Source organism: Patella vulgata, chromosome 1 (genome assembly GCF_932274485.2).
Source record: "Patella vulgata chromosome 1, xgPatVulg1.2, whole genome shotgun sequence".
Taxonomy (NCBI): domain Eukaryota; kingdom Metazoa; phylum Mollusca; class Gastropoda; family Patellidae; genus Patella; species Patella vulgata.
The window spans coordinates 87,685,784-87,712,166 of NC_065879.2; the positions used below are offsets into that span (position 1 = coordinate 87,685,784).

The window sequence follows — 26,383 nt, forward strand, 5'->3', positions numbered from 1 at the left end:
AATTTACAAAATTAAAAACTATTAAAAGCTATTCTACAAAATCCAAAATTAAAATTATTCTACAAAATTAAAAATAGAAATTAGAAATTACTTTTCAAAATTAAAAATACATATAGCAAATCGAAAAAGCAAAAAATATAGTTCGTATTTAAGTTTTTGTACGTATTTGAACTTCCGTAGAATAATGTGATCCAAATATCTAATATTTAAGACACGATGAACATTTTATAATCAGTATACATATATTATATGGTTTCCGACGCCATTTATAATGAACGCAGAAAAAATATCCTGTAAGAGAATGCGGAAGTAATTAGAAATGGCTGATTCACAAACGACAAATATAAAAACGTGAAGAATGGACTAAAGCAGGATTAAACGATTGTCGTTGAGTTTGGACTATTCGCCTATTTCACCGAACATAATTGATTAGAAATTACAATATATTTATAAAAAAAAAAAAAAAAAAAAAAATGAATATAAATCCATTAATATGTACTTAAGACACATTTTTGTCTATATAGTTCCAAAGAATAGAGCCATAGGCTCTTTAAAGTAGCTAAATCTCGAACTCAATATCATCCAAAGTCTTCCACATTGAAAACACGAATTATTTGTCCATTTACATTAACATTGATGTTGTGATCTTACCGGGTAAAGATGGCTTCTGATATCCAATATTCAAGACAAAATAAACATTTTACCATTGGTACACGAATCAGCGGCATTTGTAACAAGGGACTCAAAGAACGATCAGGCTAGCCATATTCGAGATTCGAGAAGTCATGTCAAAAGATGACGACGTATTCTTTTCTTGAGAGCATGCGCAATAAATAATATCGGTGTAGACTGGAATAAACAGACGTTAGAGATTGCCATTCGAATGAGACTGGTGTATTTCGTCGAACATAACTGATTATATATTACAGTAAAAACAAAAAAGATTGAATGTAAATCAGTTTATATACATTCATATTACATTATTATATGAGTTGCGACCCATTTGTGTCAATTTCTAGGTCCCAAATATAAGCGATTTAGCTCCTTTAAGGCCGCGTTCTCGTTCATGAAAGCACAATTAATCATAGTGTTACGATTCTCGGGGAAATGCTTGTTCACGGTAAAATAAATTCCCAGAGAATTGCGTCGCGTGTTTTTGATGTTTACAACACGATGACCCAATTTAAGTTATAAATTAAACAGATCAAAACTCAACGTATAAATAGATATGAATTGGGAGGCCAATTATTTCAAGTTGGCAATATCACATTCCACAAAACTATACTTTATAACAATGTATATTATTTTGTATGTATGGGCTAGGGGAGTGGGGTGGGCAGCTGACCTCCGCCCCCACTAACTGACCCACGTCCCCGCTCGGGTTCAGCCGGGTAATGTGTAGAGCTCGAATTAAGATAAAGGGAGACCATAACGGCGACGATGCATCACAAGCTGAGTTCTCTCTACAGATACGGCTTAAATAGTTTATAAAGAATAACGATGGCAGACTTATTTATATACGTCCACGTGTTATCTCTAGAAATCTGCCGTTTTGTGTGTTCTCTCCTTGCAAAACTTTGGCGTATCGGACCATAACTTCCTAGATTACGACCCCTGATTGTCCGAAAAATCGCCTTATTATATAACATGGCAACCGCTTGTTTTCAGATTTTAAAAACCGCTCAAACATATCACCGTTACACCATAAGGACGGTTGAGTTTGAAATCGGAACGAAACTGCCCGATATAATGGCAGCTCCCTGTACGCAATTAGTGTAAAACTAAATACGAAGGTTTTGGTCCCTCAAGAGGTCACAATACCTTGACTAAGTTCGATAATGAGCATTTTCTGCTGAGGGTAAGTAGTCGAGCGATAAGCAATTGGCCGAGACTTTGGAACACAATAATTTTCCTTCTAATTGAACTAGAATGTTCAAACGTGGTGTAGATGTTTATTAGGTCAATGTCTTGAGGGATTTGGAAGATGAGAATTTGCTGCTTAGGGTAAGCAGAGATTTTGCAATTTGATTGGTTAATGCTTGGTGTATGGTTTTATTACATCAATACCTTGACTTAGTTCGATAATGAACATTTTCTGCTGAGGGTAAGTAGAGCGATAAGCAATATGAATGGTCGAGTCCATGGAACATAATAACTCTCCTTCTACTTGAGCTAGAATGTTCAAACTTGGTGTAGGCATTTGGTGAATGCCTGGATGAAGTTCGATGATGAACATTGTCTGCTTACGGTAAGCAGAGATAAGCAATCTGATTGGTTGATGCTTTGGGGCACGATAACGTTGGTTATAATTAAGTGAGAGTGATGAAACTCCCTAGTATAGATTCATTTTAGCATTACCTTGATTAAGTTCGATGATGAGAATTTTCTGCCAAGACTAAGGGGCGATAAGCAATTTGATTGGTCAAGACTTTGGAACATAACAACCCTGCTTCTAATTGAAGTAGAATGTCTTGACTGATTTCAATAATTAACATTTCGAGCTAAAGCTAAGCTAAGCAGAGCTAAGTAATTCCATTGGTCGATGTTTTGGGACAACATAACTTTGATAGAGAGTGATAAAACTTAGTGTATAGTTGATAATCAGTTTGATTGTTCGATACTTTTGAAAAAAAAAATGTGCGTTTAATTAATATGGGGATTTGGGGATTTCGGCGGGGGACATCAGCCTCACTGTTGGCTTGTTTAATTTTGATGTAACTTAAAATGTTTTTATCCGAAAGATCTCGGTTCTTTTCGATATTCGTGCATATCTGACCGTAACCTCCTGGGTTATGGCCCCTGATTGTATGAAAAATCGCGTTGATAGCTTGTGGACCCACTGGATGTCCCAATTTTTATTTGATTAAAAAAACGAAAAAAAAAAAAAAAACGTTCGGATGTTGTGATAATTGGACCATTAAATGTCCTGATAAAATTACAGCTCCCCGTTATGCAAATAGTGTTCAAGCATGTAATGCCAAGGTTGTGGAGCCTATAAAGGTTACAATTTTTATTCGATTTTGATAAAACTTATATTGGCGCATATCGGACCGTAACGTAAACGCCACAATAACGCGTAGATGGACAACGTGCTATAAACTTGGCATAAAAAGAATTTTTGTTCCCCGCCTTTCGAAGAAAGCAGTGGACTATTAAAATTGGTTCGTCCGTCTGTCTGTCCGTCCGTCCGTCACACTTTTTGGGACACAATAACTCTCTTTCTAATTGAGCTACAATGTTCAAACTTGGTGTAGGTGTTTATTAGGTGCCTTGATGGAGTTCGAAGATGAACATTTTCTGCTTAGGGTAAGCAGAGATAAGCAATTTGATCGGTTGATGCTTTAGTTCTAATTGAGTGAGAGTGATCTGATTGGTTGATGGTTTGAGGCACGATAACTTTGGTTATAATGAAGTGAGAGCGATGAAACTCCGAATATAGATTCATTATATCATTACCTTGACTAAGTTCGATTGTGAGAATTTTCTGCTTAGGCTAAGGAGCGATAAGCAGTTTGATTGGTCAAGACTTTGTAAACTGTTTTTGATTGGTTCGTAGAATCAAGCTACGATCAAGGGCAAATAATTTGAATACGTGAATATCCCATGGATGAACCCGGTGTATAGAGGAGTAGAACGGTATGAGACCGCTGAGGATGAATTTCAGTCAACGCTTTTTTAACTTTAATTCATCGGTGGATTTATATTGCCCATACATAACTGTATATACAGGTCACAATTCTATGGAATACAAGTAACCCAATATTTTTTCTCTTCTTATAGGGATAAACATGGCTACCAATCTCCTGAATGGTGAGTATTTTAATATCGTATTAAACTTGGGGGTTGTATGACCTAATAGTTAACACCTGCTCGTTAGATCATAAGGCCTGCCATTGGGTCAAGTGGCGTATATTCGATTTCCCGCTTGCGCGTGACAATAAGTGGGGTCGCTTTTCAACCTCGTGGGTTTTCTCCGGGGTTCCTACCACTGCTTAAGACCACTACGCGGAAGCGAATGATTGAAATATAATTGAACCATATTTTAGTCCCGAAATGATCTAGTTTATGTGGACGTTAAACCCCATTTCTCTCCCTCTCTATAGTAAACTTACTACTGAACTTGGTATTGCTACGAAATAAAGTGTTTCGACCCATATTAATACATTACTTAACATTGTGTATTCTTCTTTCGTGTGTTTCTCCTCGTGTATCGGTAAAGTAAAATCCGTTATGCAATTGAATATCAACATTTTCAACTTGGCACCTATCACATGTTGAAAGAGACCAACCAAAGCTGTCACAGGGACGGGAATAAAGTTTGCCAGATTTTGACAACCACATGTTATAATAAAAACAAGTCACAATAAGTTCGGGCGTTTGAGTTTGAGCAACGGAAATTCAACTAACATTTGTATTGAAACAAATTATTACCGGTTTACCGGTGGGGGTGCTGGCTGAGAAGTTCATCGGGATTTTCTGAGGTGGCTCCCCCTTGTCGGTGGTGTAGGGTCCCATTTACACATTGGCCTGCATATTAAAGAATAGACCCATTGGCAGTTGGAATTTGAAATAAGAGCAGGCCCTAGCGCCGCTATCCGGGTAGAATATCCCTCATTGCACGTCGTATGGCCTATACCCGTCTTCATTAGCCCAGTCGGAACAGAACCCAATTTCATTTCTTAGTATTGAAACAACGGACAGCCGGTTAACTATAATTCAAGAAAACTTTTCGATCTTTGAAACTTATTATACGGTAACCCCCCCCCCCCCCACACACACACACAAAATTAGAAGTTAAGCTATCTATTTCAAACCTTATTTCTTAACAATTGCCCGAGGAAAGTTTTGTAAATAACAACGCTATAAAATGATCAATTCAGTGACATTGGGGGTTGTATAAAAATAAGATTAAATCTAGTCTGCAATAAAACGAAAAGAGAGTGTTACATATAGTGAGTATTGTGAGATAATCGGAGAAGAAATGTCCTCATCGAGTCAAACCAATATGGCGCGTGATATACTTAATTTGTATATATTGTAGTATGCCAGACAAGATAATATGAGAAATTTAAATCCATTCAAGCGCCTGTGGACAAAAAATACCCCAATAGCTTTCAAACATTAAAAAAGGGACTCACTGCACAGCGAAGCTGATTAGATTCTATATATAAGAAAAAGACTCACTGCACGGCTATAGGCCGATTGGATTCTGTATGTGACATATATGGCGATGACTTTCATTATTTCTTGGAGAAATATCATTATTTTGTGAAAATTAATTGAAAGAATACTCCAAAATATTTCAAACATAAGAAAAAGACTGACTGGACAACGAGGTCGATTGGAGTCTATGTGATGTAGGTTGGCGAATATCTCTATTTCGTGAATATAACAGATGATATTCTTAAACATGCATTATGCAAGAGCTAAATCTGTCTATTGCAGGTCTTTCTTTAGGCATGAAATGTTTTCTAAATTATTAATTAAGACATTAATTGTTAAAGGTTTTCGATGCAGGCTCTGTCTGACATGGTATTTTTAATTTCGGAAATAACGGTTTTACTAATTGGTCCAGCAATTTCGTCGAGATCTGCCAAAATTTCGGTTAATGTTTAATGTAGTTTGTGCAGATTTATCAGCCATTTCACGAAGACCAAGAATAAGTGGGGTATGTGTCCAGTCAATTGGAACCAAATTTTGTATGGCATTTTTCGCTGACTAAGGTTTCCGAAACATGTTATAAGGATACATCGACGGGCTGACATGGTATTCTTTAAACTGTAGATTTTAATGGAATGTAATTAGATTTTAGTCCCGCGACAGCCAAACATGCGGTTACAACCGCTGCTACGTTATCATTCGAAACGTTAAGATTTTTAAGTTCCATTACCAAATTTAGCATTCTGGGGGTGTATCTTTGATTTTCCAAATCCTACAAAAATACTTCGTTTTTCTTAAAAGGTTTGGACTTGCAACTATTTTTTTTACCTGCCAATTGTTTTTTTTTTATTTTCATTATTAGCCTATATGCGAATCATTTCTTTTCTAGTCTTTTCTAAGTCGATCTTTTAATTGGGCGATTGTTCTTTTATGACACTTTGACAATCGCCGCAAATACCTATTTTTCCTACATAAATCAGTCAATGTCGAATCGGCAGATGCCCATTCCTCTTTATTTATGAAATTAATTTTACTAGTATCTGCCGATGATGTATCGTCCGCTATCCCGGGGGAAAATGGGGTGTCAAGAAAATCGTCGCATGATCTTGTAGATTTATTGGACTTAGCCTTACTTTTACCCAATTTCCTAGTCTTTGTCTTCAGTCTGACCAGTCTAATTTGAATGTCTTTGTCACCAAAGATCACACAGTCGTCATGTAAAGCAGTAGTTGTCGAGAATTGATTAACAATGCCTGGTATAGGCCTATTTGTGATTAGTGCCATATGTAGTTTGGTTACAGTGCTCAAATCATAAGGGTACTTGTCCAATCCAATGCTTGTTACCAAATCATCCGGACGCCATCTTGCAGGGCTCAGTATCAGATCTAGAAAAAGTCCGTCCATCAACGCTTAAGGCCACAAAATAATTAAATAAGATACTCTAAAAATAATTTACAAGTTACCGAAAAAGTCTGGAAAATAAAGACTACAAATAAAAATTTTGTTTCGGTTATTTTCCGGTCTTAAATATTACTGCCATGCGAGGATGAACCCTATCGATATTTTTAATAGATTTTTTTTCATATTTGGGGGTTCGTCGATATTCACAATCCGCAGCCGTCCGTACCTGAGTTATCCTGGTGGAAGCAATGGGGTCATAAGAGGATGAACCCTAGAGATTATATTTATTCAAGGAACCTAGATCCTTAATATCAAATTTGTTCAACATCTAAATTTTCCTTTATGATAAGCTGCAGTTGTGATAAAACAGCGTTCAGGACGTATTCAACACTTTGTGACCCCACGAACTTTCAGAAAGCTGCTAGTGGGCTTATATCTTTAAGCTGGCAACGCTTTGGTTACAAGTTGTATAATTCGCCTACATTCATACAAAAGGAGAATATGAGGTTTAGTATCCTACTGTTCTCTTCCGGGGAACCACGGTGGCTAGGTGGTTAAGACGCTGGCTCTCTAGCCTGGAGGTAGGTTGTTCGATCCCTGCATTGGCCGAGAAAGTTCATCGAGATTTTCCGACGTGGTTTCCTCTTGTCAGTGGGGCAGAACGGAGGGTCTGACAAGGACAGCTGTCTAGTCCTTTGGATGAGACGAAAAACCGAGGTCCCGTGTTTAATTTTGAATGCACGTAAAAGATCCCCTGGCAGTTGGAATTCGATATAAGAGTAGGCGATAGTGCCACTGCCCGGGCAAAATTTCCCTCATAGCACACTGTATGGACTAAAAAAATTATTTCAAGAATCCGCTTGCATGTAGCGGTCTTTGGCTGTAGAAGGAAGCCAGGGGACAAAGAGAAAACCCAAGGGGTTGGACAGGCGACACGAAGAGGCGGTAGATCGAAAATAATGTATAAGTATGTTATTCCATGTCAAGTGGGCCAGGGGTGGGAAATCGAGCCTGTCGAAAAAATCTGGAAAAAATATGTTATTGTACATGTAAAAACTAGAAACTGTGCATTTCATGATTGCAGATCTGTTATCTACACAAAAGATTCTCTAATACTACCAAAGTTGAGCTGTATATTTACACTAGAAAAGTAAAAATAAGATATTTGAAGCTCGAGTAAATTATTGATACATGTTTTGTTTCGAAAACTTATCCGTAACTCTTGAAACTCATATGCCCGTATCGCGGTCAAAATTCAAGCTACAGACTATAAATTTTGCACAGTTTCTAGTTTTGACATCGACAATAACATATATTTTTCCGGATTTTTTCGAGGGGGATCGATTTCCCAAATTTCTGAAAATTGACCCACTTGACATGGAATGACCCTATACCAAGGTTGTGGACCCTCTAGAGGTCATAATTCCTATCCGATTTTAATTAAGCTTAAAATATATGTTTCTATCCCAAAGAGTCGGTTTCTTTCAATACTTGCGCGAATCGACCCCGGGTTGTATGAAAAATTGCTTTTTTTAAATCTTATTTTATTGCCCATTACTTGCAAAATGTAGGCGTATCTTGCATGGCAACCGTTGAATCTTTTTTGTCATACCACAAATAGAATTCGGATCAATTGAAAAATTGTTAATAGAATAACTGACTATATATATATTATAAACTGTATATTTTTGTCATATCAAAATTATAACTGATATCAGTCGAGTACTATAGTGAAGAACTCACCCGACTTAAGCATGAAAGATCAAACAACTCTTTATTTTGTGTTCTTAATTCGTTATTTGTCGGCGTATTTCGACATTTATACACTAAAATTATAATTTGTATAAGAGCTGTTTGGTCTTCCATACTTAAGACCTGGACAAGGTTTATTCCTCGTTATGGCTTATGCAAATCTACCAGCTGGTTTGAAAAGAAAAGCTTTAACCCGTAGTTTAATCAATAGACCAAATAGGGTATCGACTTCTGACTAGCTGAACAATCTATTTACGGCTGTTAGTTTAGGAAAGAATCATAAGAAGTTATTACCTGCTGAGCTTTAAACTTATCGTGGCCGGATATCCTGACTTACCTGTCAGGGGTGTAGTTTACGAAATGAAATGAAATGGGGTTTAACGTCCTAATGTTCTGCTTCAACTGGGCTAATGAAGGACAAACGCCATACAGAGAGCTATGGGGACATTTTCCCGGACAGTGGCACTACGGCATAGTTTTGTTTTGAATTCTAACTACCAAGGAATTTTTTCGTGCTCGTCAATCTGTACACGCGGCCTCGATTTTTGTTAACTTCTCCACGCCGGAAAATCCAAGTTAAGTCTCTCGGCGAACATCAGTTGCGAACCCGAGACCTCCCTTGTATAATTCATATGAGACATTAGGATGGTATCCAAGATTATCGCATTCGACTTTGAAATCGTGTGCAATTGTAAAGGGGGTATAAAGCTAATTGAATTTAATTGTCGTTTAGCATCGATGTTACTTTATTCTTTATTGCAGAAATGAGAATTGTAATGGTTGGTAAGACTGGTGTGGGCAAAAGTGAGCTTGGTAATAGTTTATTGGGGCAAAAGCATTTTAAATCTCAGGGTTTTGCTGGATCAGTTACATCTAAATGTAAATTTGGAACTCGGAAGCTTTCGCACGGAATGAAACTGGTTGTAGTAGACACACCTGGAATTTTCGATACAAGAAAATCGAACAAAGATACATCCATGGAGATAGTTCGCTGCTTTGGTTTGTCGTCTCCGGGTCCCCACATCTTTTTCTTTGTCTTGAGGATTGGTAGATATACACAAGAAGAACGGGACACCATCGTAAATCTTAAAAATATCTTTGGAGAGCAGGTGATGAAATTTGTGATTGTTATTTTTACCGGCAAAGACACCCTCGAACACTCCGATAACACATTAGACGAGTATATAGGTAGCGACGAAAACTTACAAACGCTGTTGATTGAGTGTAAAGGTCGTTGTAAAGCAATAAATAATTGGGCTGACAAGAAGCATCTCAGCATGGATGTTGACGCTATAATGGATTTGGTTCAATGTACGATTGCAGTCAACGGCGGTAATCATTACACAGGAGAAATGTACGCCGTCGCGGAAAAGGCCCTCAAAGAACGATTAGAACAGCTAGAAGCTGAAAAAAATAAAGAAAAGCTTGCACTCGAAAGACGAAAACAAGAAATCGAGGAGGAAAATAAGGCACAAAAACAACGACTTGAGAAAGAAATGAAAATGAAGCGTGCACAACTGGAAAAGGAGCAGAAAGAGAGGGAAAGGAAGGCCAGAGAAGACCACGAGAAAAAGCAACGTGAGCTTGTGACTGAAGCAGAGCGACTCCATCAGTTACGCATTGAAGACGATAGGAAGGCAAAACTCCAGCAGGACATTCTACTCCAAGAAAAGGAGAAATTGGAAGAAGAAAAAGAAGCCGAAAGACGCCGATCTGAACAAAAGCGACGAGAAATGGCACAAGAGCAAGAAAGGTTACGCAAAGAGGAAGAAAGAAGGCGTATTGAACAAGAGGAGGTAGAAGAGAAGAAACGATTGGAAGAAGAAGAAAGAGCACAATTGGAAGAAGAGCGGCAAGAGAGATTAAGGGAATTTGAAGAGCGGCGACAAGAACAAGAACGAATCCTTAAAGAAGAAGAGAAAAAATGGGAAGAAATGAAAGATTCGCGTGAGCGCCTCCGACAGGAGCTTGAAAACAATGATGGGGTTTTGAACAAAATAAAAAATTTCTTTGTCAGCGGATGGAAACGCTTCGTTTCATTATTTGGTTATTAACATAGCAAACCCATAATCAACTCTCGGATGGTCGTAATATTTAATGGAAGGAAACACGATCGCTATTTAACAATTTAATTTAGAAATGGATTAGCGAGACTTAGTTATCGTAACATCGGTCGAGTTTATATATACGCTATCCTTATGAAAACTTTCAACATTAATAACTTCGCCCATAATAATTTGAATGGAATTTTCAAGATATTCCTTTTCATTATCTGTCAGCTCTATATCTAAATCTTATAAAATGTATCTTTACAAATCAATTTATGGTAATTTACATACATTGTAAGATCGCTTCTCATGTTTTTTTTTGTTTTATTTAATAAAACTTGTAAACTTATTTTCTTTTAATATGGCTCTAATCTTTTGAACCTTAAAATATACGAAATACGGCCTAACAGCATATATTAATGTAATATGAATGTATATAAAGTGATTTATATTAAAAAAAAATTTATACGACCACATTTTCATGTGGACGTATATTGTCGTCGCCCCTGTCCGTCCGTCCGTCCACAATTGTTTGTGGACACTCTACAGGTCACAATTCTTATCCGATTTTGACGAAACTTGAAATATAGGTTTATCTCCAAAAGATCTCGGCTGCTTTCGATATTGGCATGTATCGGATCGAAACTTCATGGATTATGGCCTCTGTTTGTACGAAAAATCACGTTTTTAGCTTGTGGACTATAGAGGTCACAATTTTTATCCGATTTTGTTGAAACTTTAAATGTAAGTTTATAACCCAAAGATCTCGATTCCTCTCGATATTCGCGCATATCGGACCATAACTTCCTGAATTATGGCCCCTGATTGTACGAAAAATCGCGTTTTTAGCTTGTGGACCCTATAGAGGTCATAAGTTTAATCCGATTTAAAAAAAAACGTATTATTATATCACCGTTACACCCTAAGGACGACTGAGTTCGAATTTCGTGAAAATCGGCCCAAAATTGACAGACAAAATGGCCGCCGTTCGTTCTCAAATAGCGTAAAAATATGGTATATCAAGGTTGTGAACCCTATAGAGGTCACAATTTTTAGCCGGTTTTGTTGAAACTTGAAATGTTAGTTTATAACCCAAAGATCTCGGTTCCTTTCGATATTCGCGTATATTGGAACGTAACTTCCTGAATTATGGCCCCTGATTGTGGACCCTATAGAGGTCATAATTTTTATCCGATTTAAAAAACCGTATTATTATATCACCGTTACACCATAAGGACGACTGAGTTCGAATTTCGTAGAAATCGACCAAAAATTGACAGACAAAATGGCCGCCGTTCGTTCTCAAATAGCGTAAAAATATGGTATATCAAGGGTTTGGACCCTATAGAGGTCACAATTTTCATCCGATTTTGTTGAAACTTGAAATGTAAGTTTATAACCAAAGATCTCAGTTCCTTTCGATATTCGCGCATATCGAATTGTAATTTCCTGAATTATGGCCCTTGATTGTAGGAAAAATCACTTTCTTGTTAGCTTGTTCTCTATCCATCTCTCGAAAATGTGGGCGTATCCTTCCTGGCAGCCGCTGGTTATAAAAATATTCTAATTTCTAAACAATTATGTTCGGTGAAATACGCGAGCAGTCCAAATTAAACGGACACCTTTTACGTCTACCAAGCCCATTCTACACGTTTTTTAATATCATTTTGTCGTTTGTCAAGCAGCCATTAATAATTACTTCGACATTGTCTTGTAGGATATGTTTTTCTTTGCTCATTACAAATGGCACCCAAAATTACAGAATACACGATCCGTGTACTGATTATAAAAATTTTCATTGTGTCTTAAATATTGGATATTAGGATCCCACATTTTCACTGCAAGATAACATCTTGAATATTGACTGAAATAGACTGATATTGAATTTCAATTCGTGTTTTTAATTTCGAATATCATTGAAAATACCAAGTTAGAGATTTAGCTCCTTTAATAGGTGTACTTAATTTAACCATCGTGTAGACTTGTTATTGCATAACGGGGCGTTCCTTGATTGAAAGAGTAGATTGTCCGCTCTTCGATGGTTTTACAATTTAATTAATCAGATGTTTTTTTTATCTCGTTTTTCGTTTTATGTTCCATATTTTATGGGTCTCAATTTTAAATAACATCTAACAAGTTTTATCATCGTCTCCTTTCTTTTTTCTGGCCGATAAAAACACAGATTTTTCAACAATTATTTTCTGTATCAACCAGCTTTATGCATATTTCTTTATTCGCTTTTGTAGCAATCTTCTAATTAAAAAATAGTACATACTTTAGAAGTCGAATTTTTGCCCTAGAAAGATATGATCGCCGTTCTCTGGGAGCCATGTTGGCCTAGTATGACGTCGGCACAGGATGACGTTGGCTCAGTGTGTGTGAGAGAGGGAGAGAGAGAGAGAGTTTACCGTTTACACAACACAAACTAGGTCATTTCGGGACTAATGGTTCAATTTTATTTCAATTATGCGTTTGCGCATAGGGGTCTTTAGCTGTGGGGGAAAACCGGGCGTCCGGAGAAAAACCAAACCAAGCCACTTTACCCAATGACTGACCTTATAATCTAACACGCACGCGTTAACTATTCGACAGTCCAAGCCCCTCAAGTTTGATGGAAAGGGAATACAAGGTGGCAATATATCAGATCCAATAACTCTCTGAAACGCCGACGGGGCTCCGTTATAGGCTCCCTAATACGCTCACCAACAACGTTCCTCGTATCTGCTCCAAAATATTTGTCACAAATGTCCGCAAATATGTTAAAAAATCGAATGGAAACCAACCGTAACTATATTTTCTCCATTTCTGCCAAGATATAGCAGTGACTGACAATCACTGAAACTTGTACTGGCACTGAATGCCGGATTAACCATTAGGCAAATAAGGCACGTGTCATAGGCCCAGCCAAAAATCCAAGCCACAAAAAAATATAGTAAACACTTTTTGATAATTATCAGGTGATGACCAATATGCTTCCCTTTATTTTTATGTTAATAAATGGCATCGTTCTTCATCCATTGAAGGCTATTCATTTAACGGTCTTCCTTTTATCTGTTAACCCAAAATATCTGTATTTTCAGGACACCTATCGACATGTGCCTTTGGGCCAGCGGAGCCTTATTCTGGCACTGCTCCCTGCACACATAATGGACCTTAGGTCCAAGGACACACACGGCGATATAGCTGAATACCCAAACATGAAATGAAATGGGATTTACACCGGCTGGGCTAATGAAGACGGTATTGACTAAACAAACACGGCTTGTTGCTTCAAGAAGCAAAAAATTGAATAATAACTCAAATTGCTTGGATATCTATAACGAATATACATGTAATAATGTGAAAAACAATCTTAACAATATATTGACTCATGAAGTAGAGGGGATCACGATGGCTAAGTGGGTAAGACGCTGGCTCGCTAGCCTGGAGGTCGGGTGTTCGATCCCTGCATTGGCCGAGAAAGTTCATCAAGATTTTCCGACGTGGTTCTCCCTTGTCAGTGATGCAGGATGGAGGGTCTGACAAGGACAGCTGTCTAATCGTTCGGATGGGACGAAAAACAGAGGTCCCGTGTACACATTGACGTGCACGTTAAAGATCCCTTGACAGTTGGAGTTCGATATAAGAGAAGGCCGTAGTGCCACTGTCCGGGCAAAATTTCCCTCATAGCACACTGTATGGCATATGCCCGTCTTCATTAGCCCAGTTTGGAACAGAACAGTAGGACGTTAAACCTATTACATTTCATTTTCATGAAGTAGAAGGTATTCAATTAAGAACTAAAATAAATTGTTACGGTTTTGGCGAAAAAAAATACAAAACACTTTCTAAATTTAGAAAAACGAAGGAGTCAAAAAAACAACTATTAATAGATTAATTATAAACGGAAATACATCAGAGAGAGAGAGAGAGAGCAAAGAGCTGGTATGTGGTTTAAAGTCCACTCGACACAAACTAGGTCATTTCGGGACTAAAATATGGTTTAATTTTATTTCAATAATTCGCTTGCGCGTAAGGGTCTTTAGCAGTGGGAGGAAACCGGAGGACCCGGAGAAAACCCACGAGGTTGGACATCAGTTACAGACAGACAATGCATTTTAAATGAAGTTCGGTCTTTTTATGAAAATCTATATTGAGAAATGTAAATCATCTAACATAAACAATTATGATACATTTGACTACGAATATCTTCCAAAACTAGATATTGACCAGGCAGAAACATTAGAATATGACATAAGTAATGACGAATGTAAAAACGCAATATCATGTATTAAAAAGAATAAATCTCCAGGAAATGACGGTCTAAGTATTGAGTTCTACGAAGCATTCTGGCCAAATATAAATAAATATGTCTTAGCATCTTTTAAATACAGTTTCGAAAACAATAAACTATCTACCTCTCAAAGAGAGTCATTAATTAAACTATTACCTAAACCCAATAAGGACAAAACCAATTTGGCAAATTGGTGACCCATAACTAGGGTGCCCCAAGCTAAAAAAAATCGCGAAAACTATTTATGACACTCCATCTTAATAAACAACAACCCTAGATGATCCTTTATTATAAACTGTCAAGAAACTACCTGCGTGTATATTTCACAATATATCCATTCGACTGTACGTTAAAATACACTACTTTTGTGCACCAGCGGCGAACATATTCATTTTGGGGTTTGGAGGCAGAATACCATTAAATTTCACTATGTTCGTCTATTTATAGCAATTCTCTCTTTTCTCCCCTTTTGCATGCCCATTTTTGTTGATTTTTTGGTCTAGAATGGACGAAGAGGGTTCGAATAAACATTTTCTGCCAGGTTTTGGTAAATATTCATGATTTTGAGGCGGAATGATAACAGGGTTATCAGGTTGGCGACGGCGATACGTACGTCAACTAGTTACATGTTTTTAGTATGCTTCTTCAAGTTTGTGTATCTCAAAATTTTGGTGGTCAACCTCATACAAATTTTAGTGCAAAGACATGACCATTTGTTCCTCTGTCTGTTGTGAAAAGCATTCAGCCCAACGAAAATTTGGGGAAAAGTTGGAGGTGGGCAAAGAGGCCACAATTAACATTGAAGTCAATGGGGAAATTAATGGTGGTCTGCCTCCGTTTCAATGTTAACGGAGTTATGTTTTCTTGTTCATTTAAAATTATAGATTTCTTTTCCGAAATGCATGAACAACCACTACCATTCCGGACTATTCGTTTAAATTGTCATTTGCTATGTGACGAAATCTGCTCCATGAGACGCTTGAATTTCAGATCTCCGAGCATGCGCAACACAGCTCAGTTTTTGGATCAGCCATTCCCGTGTACGTATGTGTGCAGTCCAATTTAAATGTATTTACGTTTTTGTAGATATATTAGAACAATCTATTTATATTTTCTGTATACCCATAGGTCTATTTATATTGGTATTTATGTTAATATGCTTTTGTAAATTTATATTTGATGTCCCATTTAAGAAATAATGTTCGGAAGTATGTTTATTGATGAAAAGTTTCATGGAATAATTAGAGTATTAAATAAATAATGACAGACTATTTTAATCAATCTAAATGAAAAATATGCAATAGCTGATCAAGTTATGTACAGATTTGAGATGGACATTGACATTTTGAAGTTGGGTTTGAGTAAGTGAATACAAACTAGAAGATACATAATTAAGAACAAATTCAATTTCGGGATCACGATCCTTCTTGTATGATAACATTTACACAAGAATAAATATGCTGCTTATATTAATATGTATTTCCTATAACTTTATATAGGGACTGAAAGCGATCGATAACATTAACAAAAACACATCTCATCGTGACCAATGCCTTCTAAATCAACATGCCTGTATGTTAGATCTTCTTTCGTAACAGTATGTCGTCTAATACATATGTACAGTATAACATCTGTCTTGGCAGATGTTTTTTTTTATAAAAAAGTCAATATTATCATGTCAGCTATTATACGACAGAAATACAGGTTTTCCCAAAGATAAATAGGTTAAAAACTAAGGTAATCAGCGCAGGTGTATTCACTTTATCAAACCATGCATAACTCAAATCTTAGCCAAAAACACGATCTGTTGCAACATTTCACAAACCGATTGATAATAAATAATACATAGTCATTATTTACCAAACACAGATATGTAATTTAGAACTAATCTGTAATAAACATATATTCTCAATTGTTCCCCTTGGGACAAAATAAAAAGTTTACTTTTACATAGAGTATGTCAAAGGCAACTTTTCAAACACGATAACAAAGCTAATGTACAGTAGTAGGCGTACTTTGTAAAATAAATTGCCACCCGAAAATTAACCGATTGGTTTAAAGAAAACAGTTATTTAAATAATGATTTGTTAAAATACTATGAGAAGTGTCGGAATGTCGGTCTGCTGGGACGTCTGGATTGACAAATAAATTAGAAACGAAGAATAAAGAAATTGTATTTTTTATAACCGCTAAAAAGGGGCATTGAAAATTTAATCTGGTTAGGTAGGATCAGCCAGGTCAATTAATTTTTGTAAATTTTCTTTTAAAACTGGAATCGAGTGTTCCTTACCGGCCACAGAAAAACAAAATATAGACTTATTGGAAACTTGCTGATTTAAAACATACCTACGAAACCAGAGCTGTGCCTTCAGTGCCTCTTTCATTTCCCTATCTGTAAATTGTAAAAGTCCATTTTCCATACCCTCTTTATTTTTCCAAAGAACCACCCCGACAATTTCTGTTGTTAGGCGCTCTTTTTTCCTAATCTCACGTTCCCCTTTTCTATTAATTCATTCTTTTTCGCAAAAAGAACCGCTAGCTTTTTTCTTTCGATTTCTTCCCGTCTTTGCCTAAATTTAGAAAGTTGATTTTTAGTTATCGTTCGAGCATCCTTTAAGACCAAATTACGTTATCAGGTGAAAGATTTTTAGCCATTCATCAGATTTATTCATTTTATATAAAATGGACGCTTAGTTGCCAAAAATATTAGACGAGGGCGTGATCCTCATTAATCTATCGAGATGACTGAACACGGTTTCTGGTAATTTGTTTTGAGGCATGGCAGAACTCGAACACGAAGGATTAAAGTCATCTCGATACTCAAGTAAAATTTTTGCAACTCGGCAAAGAGGACTTCCAAAACATGGATCAGGGTTGAATTAAAAGTTAAATCAGAATTAAATTTCGTCAGGTTAGCAAGGACCGAATCGTTTTCAATTTTCAAATATTCGGGTTTTCGAAAAAATCATGTAATTTCTAATAAATAGTTTTCATGTCAAGTGCATTAATGCCGCTTTCTAAGATGTGCCACAGTGGAGCTGTAATTAATTTATCTATCAAGCCCAAAGCCTGGCACTCAATATGAAATAACGGAATTTTAATATCTAAAAATATGCTTTGGGTCAATCTATTTTCTGTTCCAAAATCACTAAGAAAATTTGTTATATGCTTGGCCATATAATTTACAATTGCGGCATTGTGGAAAATTATATTAAACCGGTTACCATGAAATGGCGTTAGCGGTAATTTTAAAATCCCAAGGGACTTGAGATACAACTGAAAAGGTAAATAACAACCCGACTTTTCATCCCCACCCTGTGTAAAGGCTTTACAGATGGTCCAAATCAATCGAAAACACCCAGGTTCGTTTGGCAGAAATGACGAAGCGGTTTTAAACGTTTGGGCCGAATACTTTTTAAAATACATTTCCTCAAATTTCTTCAATTCAGACACACTTTTATCGGCCAAACCAGTTAGTAGATGAAGACCGCAAAAGAAATGATTTATATTTAGGTGAATATTTCGCTCTGAATCTGATAAATCTGACCAGTTTTCTACTAATTTATAACAAATATTGCCTCTGTACTGTGTAAATAACGTGTTTTCGGTACTGGCTCTGTCTGACACTGTCTTTCTAATTTGGAAAATTACAGATTTGCCCAGCTATATCATCCAGGTCTGCCAAAATTTCATTAAAAGTTGTAAGAGTAGTTTGCGCAGATTTATCAGTCTTATATTTCGAAGACCAATAATAATTGGCGTATGAGTCGAGTCAGCAGTTATTGCATATGTACCGAATTTAGAGCCACATTTTGTAGTTTCATCCGTATATAAAGTGGTGTTTTTCGCTGACTTTAGTGTTTCCGAAACATGTTTTAAAGATACACCGACGCGCTCACATGATATTCTTTGAACTGTATAATTTTTTGTTGGAGTATAATTAGATTTGAGTCCCGCGACAGCCAAACATGCGGTTATAACCGCGTCGACGTTCCTATCGGAAACGTTGAAAATTTTTAGTTGCGTGACCAAATTATGGCATTCTGGAGTGTATCTTTGATTTTCGACATCATACAAAATTACTTCTTCCCCACGAGGTTGGGACTTACAACCAGTTTTTTTATTTGCCAAAACTTTATTATTATTTGCCTTCGCGCGAATAAATTCTTTTGAGGTCTTCCTTAGTCGATTTGTTAAACGGAAAATTGTTTTTTTTATATCTATTGATCCTACTTACTAAATTCCTATTTTTCCTATTTAACTTGGTCATAGTCGCACCGGCATATGTCTATGTCCCTTTATTTATTAAATGTATCGTGCTGGTATCAGCCGGTGGTGTCTTGTCCACTATCCCTGGGGAAAAAGGGGCTGTCGAGATACTCGTCATATAATTTTAAAGATTTATTACAATTCTTTATATGTTTACCCAGCTTTCTAGTCTTTGTCTTCAGTCTGACCAGCCCACCTCGAATACCGTTGTCACCAAACGTCACGCTGTCGTCATGTGAAGCATTAATTATAGACTGGTGCTCTGTATTGGTCGGAAATTTATTAATGATACCAAGATCATAATGTTCGCCCAAACCAATGCTGGATAGTAATTCATCGTTGGACGTCATGTCTGCTAACTGAATCGATTGACAACAAATTAAAAAGAGTCCGTCGGTCAATTCCTAAACAAAATAAAAAGATTTGTTTTCCCTTAACCTTAAAGCCAATATTTTCGAACAGTAAATCTGGTCAATCGAGACTACCCTTCGTTTCGATTAATTCCCGGTACAGCGGTAGCAAATGTAAAATACGAAACAATTTGTTAAATTTCCTAACTTGGCAAAAACTCGTCTTGGGCAATTCAACGACGATTTCACGATCCTTGCAAAATTAAAAGCAAAATACCGGTTGTACTCTTATCTTGCCCAACACACGTTATTGGGAGATGTGAAATCGCCGAAACTAAACGAAAGCACTCTGTTAATAAATAGCGAATTGAAAAATAAAAACGACAATAACTTTTAGAATTTTTAACGTAGTTAGCAATCCAATAATATTGAAAGACAAACGCGTGATGAAAATAATTTTAACATGTCTTTATATACCATTTGATGTTGTGACAATACCACGTGCATGGTTCATGTATTGTGAATATTTGCTCCGAGCACGTGCTCCCAGTGTGCCCGAGCCTGTTTCGTCATCATTGAGACATTCGTCTTTGCACAGTCAACACCTCTCCAGGTAAGACCAAATTTCTTAGAGGCTAAATTGGATTGCTCGGGGCACCCTACCATAACTCTAACAAATGTCGATGTAAAAATATTAAGTAAAGTTCTTTCTAATCGTATCAAACCTTCCCTAAATCACCTCATACATCCAAATCAAGCTGCATTTGTCCCTGGTCGGCATATACAAGAAAATATCCGCATTAAAGACGTTAGTATTCATTTAGCAAAACAAAAACGAATTACAGGATTATTATTAGCTTTAGATTTTCAAAAAGCCTTCGACAGAATATCACATAAATTTATGGTGCGCACTTTAACTATTTTTGGCTTTAAAAAGAATTATCTACGATGGATAGAGACTCTATATTCTGACATAACAGGTTATATCATTAATAACGTCTTTACAACACCAACATTTCAAATTAAAAGAGGAGTGAGACAAAGAGACCTAATGTCTAGCAATCTGTTCATTTTAGTTATAGAAATTCTATTTCACAATATACGTTTAAATAGAGAAATAAAAGGAATGATATTCGCAAAAGCAGAAATAAAATTAGCCGCATTTCCAGATGACTTGAGAGCTTAACTAAAAGACAGCGAGACATTTATTTAAAATAATAAAACTTTACAATAAAATATCTGGTTTAGAAATAAACATTAAAATCCAAAATCATGAACTTGAACTTCTCAAGTAACAACACCGCACACGGTTTAAACAATACTGGTTTTTCACATTGTTCAGACGAAATTAAAATTTGTGGCATTTTTTTCTCGAACAATCAATGTTCATCAACACTAAAAAACTTCCAGGTAAAAACTGATGAAATTATAAAGATACTAAATATTTGGAAACAGCGAAATCTAAGCCTCGTGGGCAAAATACAAATCATTAAAACATTTTGCCTATCGAAAATAATCTTTCCCATAATGTCAATAGAAACTTCAGAAAAAATTAAGAATCAATTTAATACATTAATTTATAAATTTCTCTGGAACGGTAGTGACAAAATTAAAAGAAATGTTATAACACAAAATGTTGAAAACGGCGGCCTAAACATGATAGACTTCAACGCATTTCTAAAATGTCGAAGTATCTTTGGATCAAAAAACTAACATCAGATGCGCAAACATGGAAAATACCCTTTCGATACATTTTGGAAAAATGTAATGGTGAAATACTACCAATGTGCAATTACGAAAAAAATATTCCAATATCTTCTCCATTTTATAAACAAATTTTAATCATTGGCACGATATATTTACAACACATATTGATTACCTAATACCATTTAATAATCAGGTCAGATGGAATAACAAACACATTAAAATTAATAAATCATCAATATATAATAATACATTTAAGAATAATGATGTAACATTTGTCACAGATATTATAAATATAAGAAATAATGCAAATAATTTAATTATTAGAAGCTTAAAGTCATCAATTAAATCTGTATCTAAAAATATATTATATATAGCAATCAACAAGTCATAAATGACCTAGAAACTCCAAACCCTAATCTATCTGATTATTTAACAAAAGTAACTGAAACGATTTATAATAAAGATCTATCAAAAGTAAAGATTTCTACAACACATTAATCTTAATTAAACTTAAAAAAGCGACATCAATAGAAAATATTTTGTTACTCATGTATTGAGGATGTTAACCGCCTATTCTACCTATGTACCCACTCCCAAAATATCTGGCAAGAAACCATCAGTATATTAAAAGACTATAACATCGACTTTAAACCAAAACCAATCGATATACACCGTGGACTTTTATAAACAAGATGATCACAATTATATTCAATTGCCAACACTATCTGTCACACTTCTAAACCACATAATAATATTAACAAAATTCTATATATATAAATGTAAACTAAAACATACCATACCAAATAAAAAAGAATATACATAATCAACATTAAAAAACTAGAACTAGAATCTGGAAATATTCATTTTCATGAAAACTGGAGAACACAATCAGAATAAAACCTCCTATATACAAGTAATACTATAACAACCGCAAAATATCTTATAATATCGAAAACATACATTGTTGTACACAAATTTAAAGATACAATTCCATTCAAAATAGATACTTCTTATTACGTATTAACATAAAATATATATTTTGAAATATGTATTTTGTATATTTTTAAGATTTTTGAAATATCTAGTATGTACATGTATTATAATATAAATATCCGAAATGTATGCCATACTACTAAAATATTTGAAATATACTATTCAAAAAAAGTAGGGGATATTTGATTTTTAAGTGTTATTAAAGTCACCTAATGAAACTGACGAAGAAACAAATGACAAAATGAAATGAAGTTCACATTCATCGATTTATTCCAAATGATCGTTAGACTAAGTAAGGCACCGACTGACCATTATAAGGGTAAAATGATACCCGGGGTCAAACAGCAAAGTTACCACAGCATCACAACCAAGTCAGTAACGGGTAAATCCTCCTCTGTTTGCCAAACAAGCATTGATCCGACGTGACATACTCCTAATGAGACGTCTAAGGTCATTTTGGTCCAGATTGTCCCATTCCTGTTGCAACGCAGCAGCAAGTTCTTGGACATTGGCAGGACGTTCTTGACGTTGACGTAACCTCTGTCCAAGCATGTCCCAGACATGCTCGATGGGGGAGAGGTCGGGACTCAGTGCTGGCCAAGGTAATGTGGTGATGTTCTGTTGTTGGAGGTAACCTGTAACGATCCTGGCCCTGTGACATCTTGCGTTGTCATCCTGGAAGATGAAACGGCGGCCATGACGTCGTGCGAACGGCACAACATGGACTGCCAAGATGTTGTCCCGGTAGTACTGGCCTGTAACACGCCCTGCAACAACATGTAAAGGCGTTCTTCCAGCAACAGTGATGCCTCCCCACACCATAACAGAACCACCCCCAAATCGATCATGTCTGATGACGTTAACGTCTTGGAAGCGCTCGTTTCGACGACGCCACACCCTCCTACGTCTGTCCAAAAAATCAACAGTGAACCTTGACTCATCTGAAAACATCACATTGCTCCATCGTCGATTATCCCAGTGTTGACGATCCCTACACCAACGACGTCTTGCCTGAATGTGATGATCTCTCAAACAAGGGATCACGCGAGGACGTCGGGCGCGAAGGTGACCCCTATGCAGTCGATTCCGAATCGTCTGGCCACTCACTCTCACACCAGTGTCTGTTTGAAGACGAGCGCTGATCTGATTTGCTGTGATGACACGATTTCTCAAGGCACGGATAAATCGATCCTGGGCTTGAGTTGTCGACCTGAGCGTGGTCTGTCCTATACAGATTGTGTATCACGGTATCTGGACCATAGCCTGCTTATGACAGACTGAGAAACATTCATCGTCCGCGCCACAACCGCCTGTGTTGTGCCGATCTGTAGCATGCCAAGGGCACGTAACCTTTCATTTTGGGTAAGCCGACGCATATCAAAATTTGTTTTCTGGTCACCAAAACAATTAAACTGATGTTTCCACCCTGGAATTCAATGCCACAATGACTGTAACATTCAAAGTCAGAGTCGTGCAAATCTTGGGTTGGACCCCCATGATGATCCCAAGCATCACCTGCATTCCATGCGGTAGCTATTGGTGCGTTTGGGCGTCACATGTAACTGGAAATGTTTCTTCTGTTAGGTTCTATAGTGACTTTTTTCGTAGTCATTTGCATATTTTAGTATTATGCCCCCAAAATCAAATATCCCCTACTTTTTTTGAATAGTATATGTATCGAAGCGAAAATAATTCGTCTGTGCGTGCTAGACTTTATGCCTCAATGAACGATCTCGGCAAATAAACATTTCCATCCGAAACTCAGTCGTGTATCGTATTTAAACGATTTCATGATTTTAAAAGTAAACTCCCACATTTGGGATGTAAAATCAAACAAGTTCGCAGCATTTCATTGTAAACTTTTCTTCATTCGAGTTCTCAACTTAAACATGTGGACGAAGAAATATCTCCGCAAATAGGCTACGCTCGATATTTACAATCGTGCTACTGCAATAGATATGTATTAAAGTATTTTTTTAAAATTCTGTCAAGTATCGCGTTCACAACATTTCAAAACGAGCGGTTGCCATCAATCTGATTAAATTACAGATCTATATTTCCTTTCGTTTTTTATACTTTCGATAGCCTACACTACAGGAGAACGCTAGTTCTGACAAGTTGTACTCGAAAGTCGTACCAGTGGCCTTTGATCCTATGACGTCAGACATTGATTAATCAATCAGCATTGGCGTTTCTAGTGGTTTACCTACAGTTCCGGCCGTGGCAGGCCAAGTGTAACACTATCTTAGTGATAACAGAGATCAGTTTAGTAAATATAGGATTTATTTACATCAGGTATATAACATAACTACATCAATACTACAGAAACTAGACTATACTGGAACTAGACTACATCGAGGACTAGACTACGACAGGAACACATCTAACAATATTAAATCCACCATTCCGCCCCTCTGCCAAGGCAGCGTCCGAACTCGGGTTAGTCCATGCACTCGTCCAAGCCTCTCATCTCCGCTCGTCTGTGGTCGTCTTTAGTTGTCTTCCTAACTGTCAGTAAACTCCTCATTATATACCTTCGGACACATACACATACATGCAATTGTCTCTTTTATCTCGCCACGGCAGGCTTACTGACCAGTACGCATATCCTTTGAAGTAACGCGGAGCTTGTACACAGAGCATATGTAGCTTGTAAAGGACATATTGAATTAATTAAATGTTTAATTACAACACAGACAATCGTGACTTAAGAACAGTGCATACAGAGTTTAAAGGTCAATATTATATATATTATCAAGAAGCATGGCTGGAGGTCAATAAGTTCAATTTGATAAAAGTTATTGATCACTTTGTTACACAAGAAGTCGCCGTAACAGACTGTTTCATTGGCTTATTCCTCACATCATCCAGAACACATCAATGATAAGAACTCTTCCAGGTCCTAGTGTAGTAAAGACAAGTAAAACGAAATTTCGAACTATAAAAAACGAAACGAAATAGGATCTGTGTTTTAATCAGATTAGGTTGCCATGCAAGATACAACTACATTTTGCAAGAGATGAACAGAGAACAAACTAAAAATGCGATGTTTAAGTACATAGTCATTATCGAATATCGAACGGAATTGAGATCTTTGGTTTATAAACATAGGCTACTTTGTAAGTTCCATCAAAATCGAATAACAATTGAGACCTCCAGAAGGCCCTTAGGCTAAAATTGAGATTTTTCGAAAATCACGGGCCATAATCCATGAAGTTACGGTCCGATACATGCCAATATCGAAAGGAACCGAGATCTTTGGGATATCAACCCATAGGCCCCATTTCAAGTTTCGTTAATTCGGATAAACATTGTGACCTGTAGAGTGTTCACAAACAAATGTGAACGGGTGGACATGGCGACGACAATATACGTCCACATGAGCGTATAAAAGGACTAAATCAAGTTACATTTAATTTCATTTCAATTCATTTCCCTTGACGACGATGTATATCGTGACGTCATTTCCTTTGACGACGATCAGATGTCAAGTTTATCTCCAATCTTTTTATTAGAATTCCTTGATTGAAAATACCTGGGCCCTGTTTCACAAAAACTTTTACTAAAATCACTAAAATAGATTTTAACTAAAATCAAACTGAAATTTTAAATTTTATGCGTTTCACGAAGATCGATTGTAACTTAAAATGCAATTTTAATAGATTTTAGTTAAAATTGCTTGCGCTCGCGCAGTGCACACTTCCGGTGGGGGCACTTAGGGTGTAAGCATACACGCCTCGGAACTGAAAACTTTTGCCAGGTTGAACTAACCGTTACACTACCAATGAGGAGTGTTTCATACGTTGTAACAATGTCTGCACATGGTCAGACAGTCGTAGAGAGATGAAATAAATAAGTTTATTGCGTGTTATTCGTTTTGAAATGTATCAGTTGGTTGGCCTTGAACTTGCATGTCGCTATCGTGACCTTTGCATTTGATTTACTCGCAGGCTTCAATGGAAATAATGCGTATCGATAAACTAAGAAAGCCAAAACGTAATTATTTCTATGTCTTTTGCTCAATAGATTGTCAACTCACAATTATACGATCATAGGTGTCATTCTCACACTTAAAACTCATTTACACAGGAAATAATAACACAATTACCTCCCTTGTTTTCTATTCTCCACCATGGAGTAGCTTTTTTCAAACGTTTGAAAATGAAGATGGAAATGATATTTTTGCCAATTTCTGAACTGGCAATAGTGAATTATAGGATTAAAAGGATTATTCTTTAACAAGGTAGGACTGTTTATGGATACCATCTATTTTCCGGCTTTATTTTAATAAATTCTAAAGATATAACTTAAAAAAATGAAATTTCCGCTTTAAGCTTTCCATGCAACACTGTGTCTTAAACATGATCCGTCGTCGTCCTCGGCTTTGTTAAAAAAAAAATTTTAAAACACATTTATATAATGTTCTAGTC

General features: G+C 36.5%; 1 protein-coding gene across 2 annotated transcripts in view; it reads left to right on the plus strand.

Annotated features, from left to right (window-relative positions):
- LOC126811332 (GTPase IMAP family member 9) overlaps positions 1 to 26,383 on the plus strand; it is a 33,933-nt gene that overhangs the window by 1,463 nt on the left and 6,087 nt on the right. The window contains exons 2-3 of one of the 2 annotated variants that reach the window (XM_050536968.2): positions 3,781 to 3,810; positions 9,076 to 13,355. In XM_050536968.2, the coding sequence (XP_050392925.1) occupies positions 3,789 to 3,810; positions 9,076 to 10,367 (1,314 nt within the window). In that variant the 5' untranslated portion in view covers positions 3,781 to 3,788 and the 3' untranslated portion in view covers positions 10,368 to 13,355. Of the gene's footprint in view, positions 1 to 3,780; positions 3,811 to 9,075; positions 13,356 to 26,383 lie in introns of those variants that run through there. The other variant, XM_050536884.2, reaches the window with a different exon arrangement.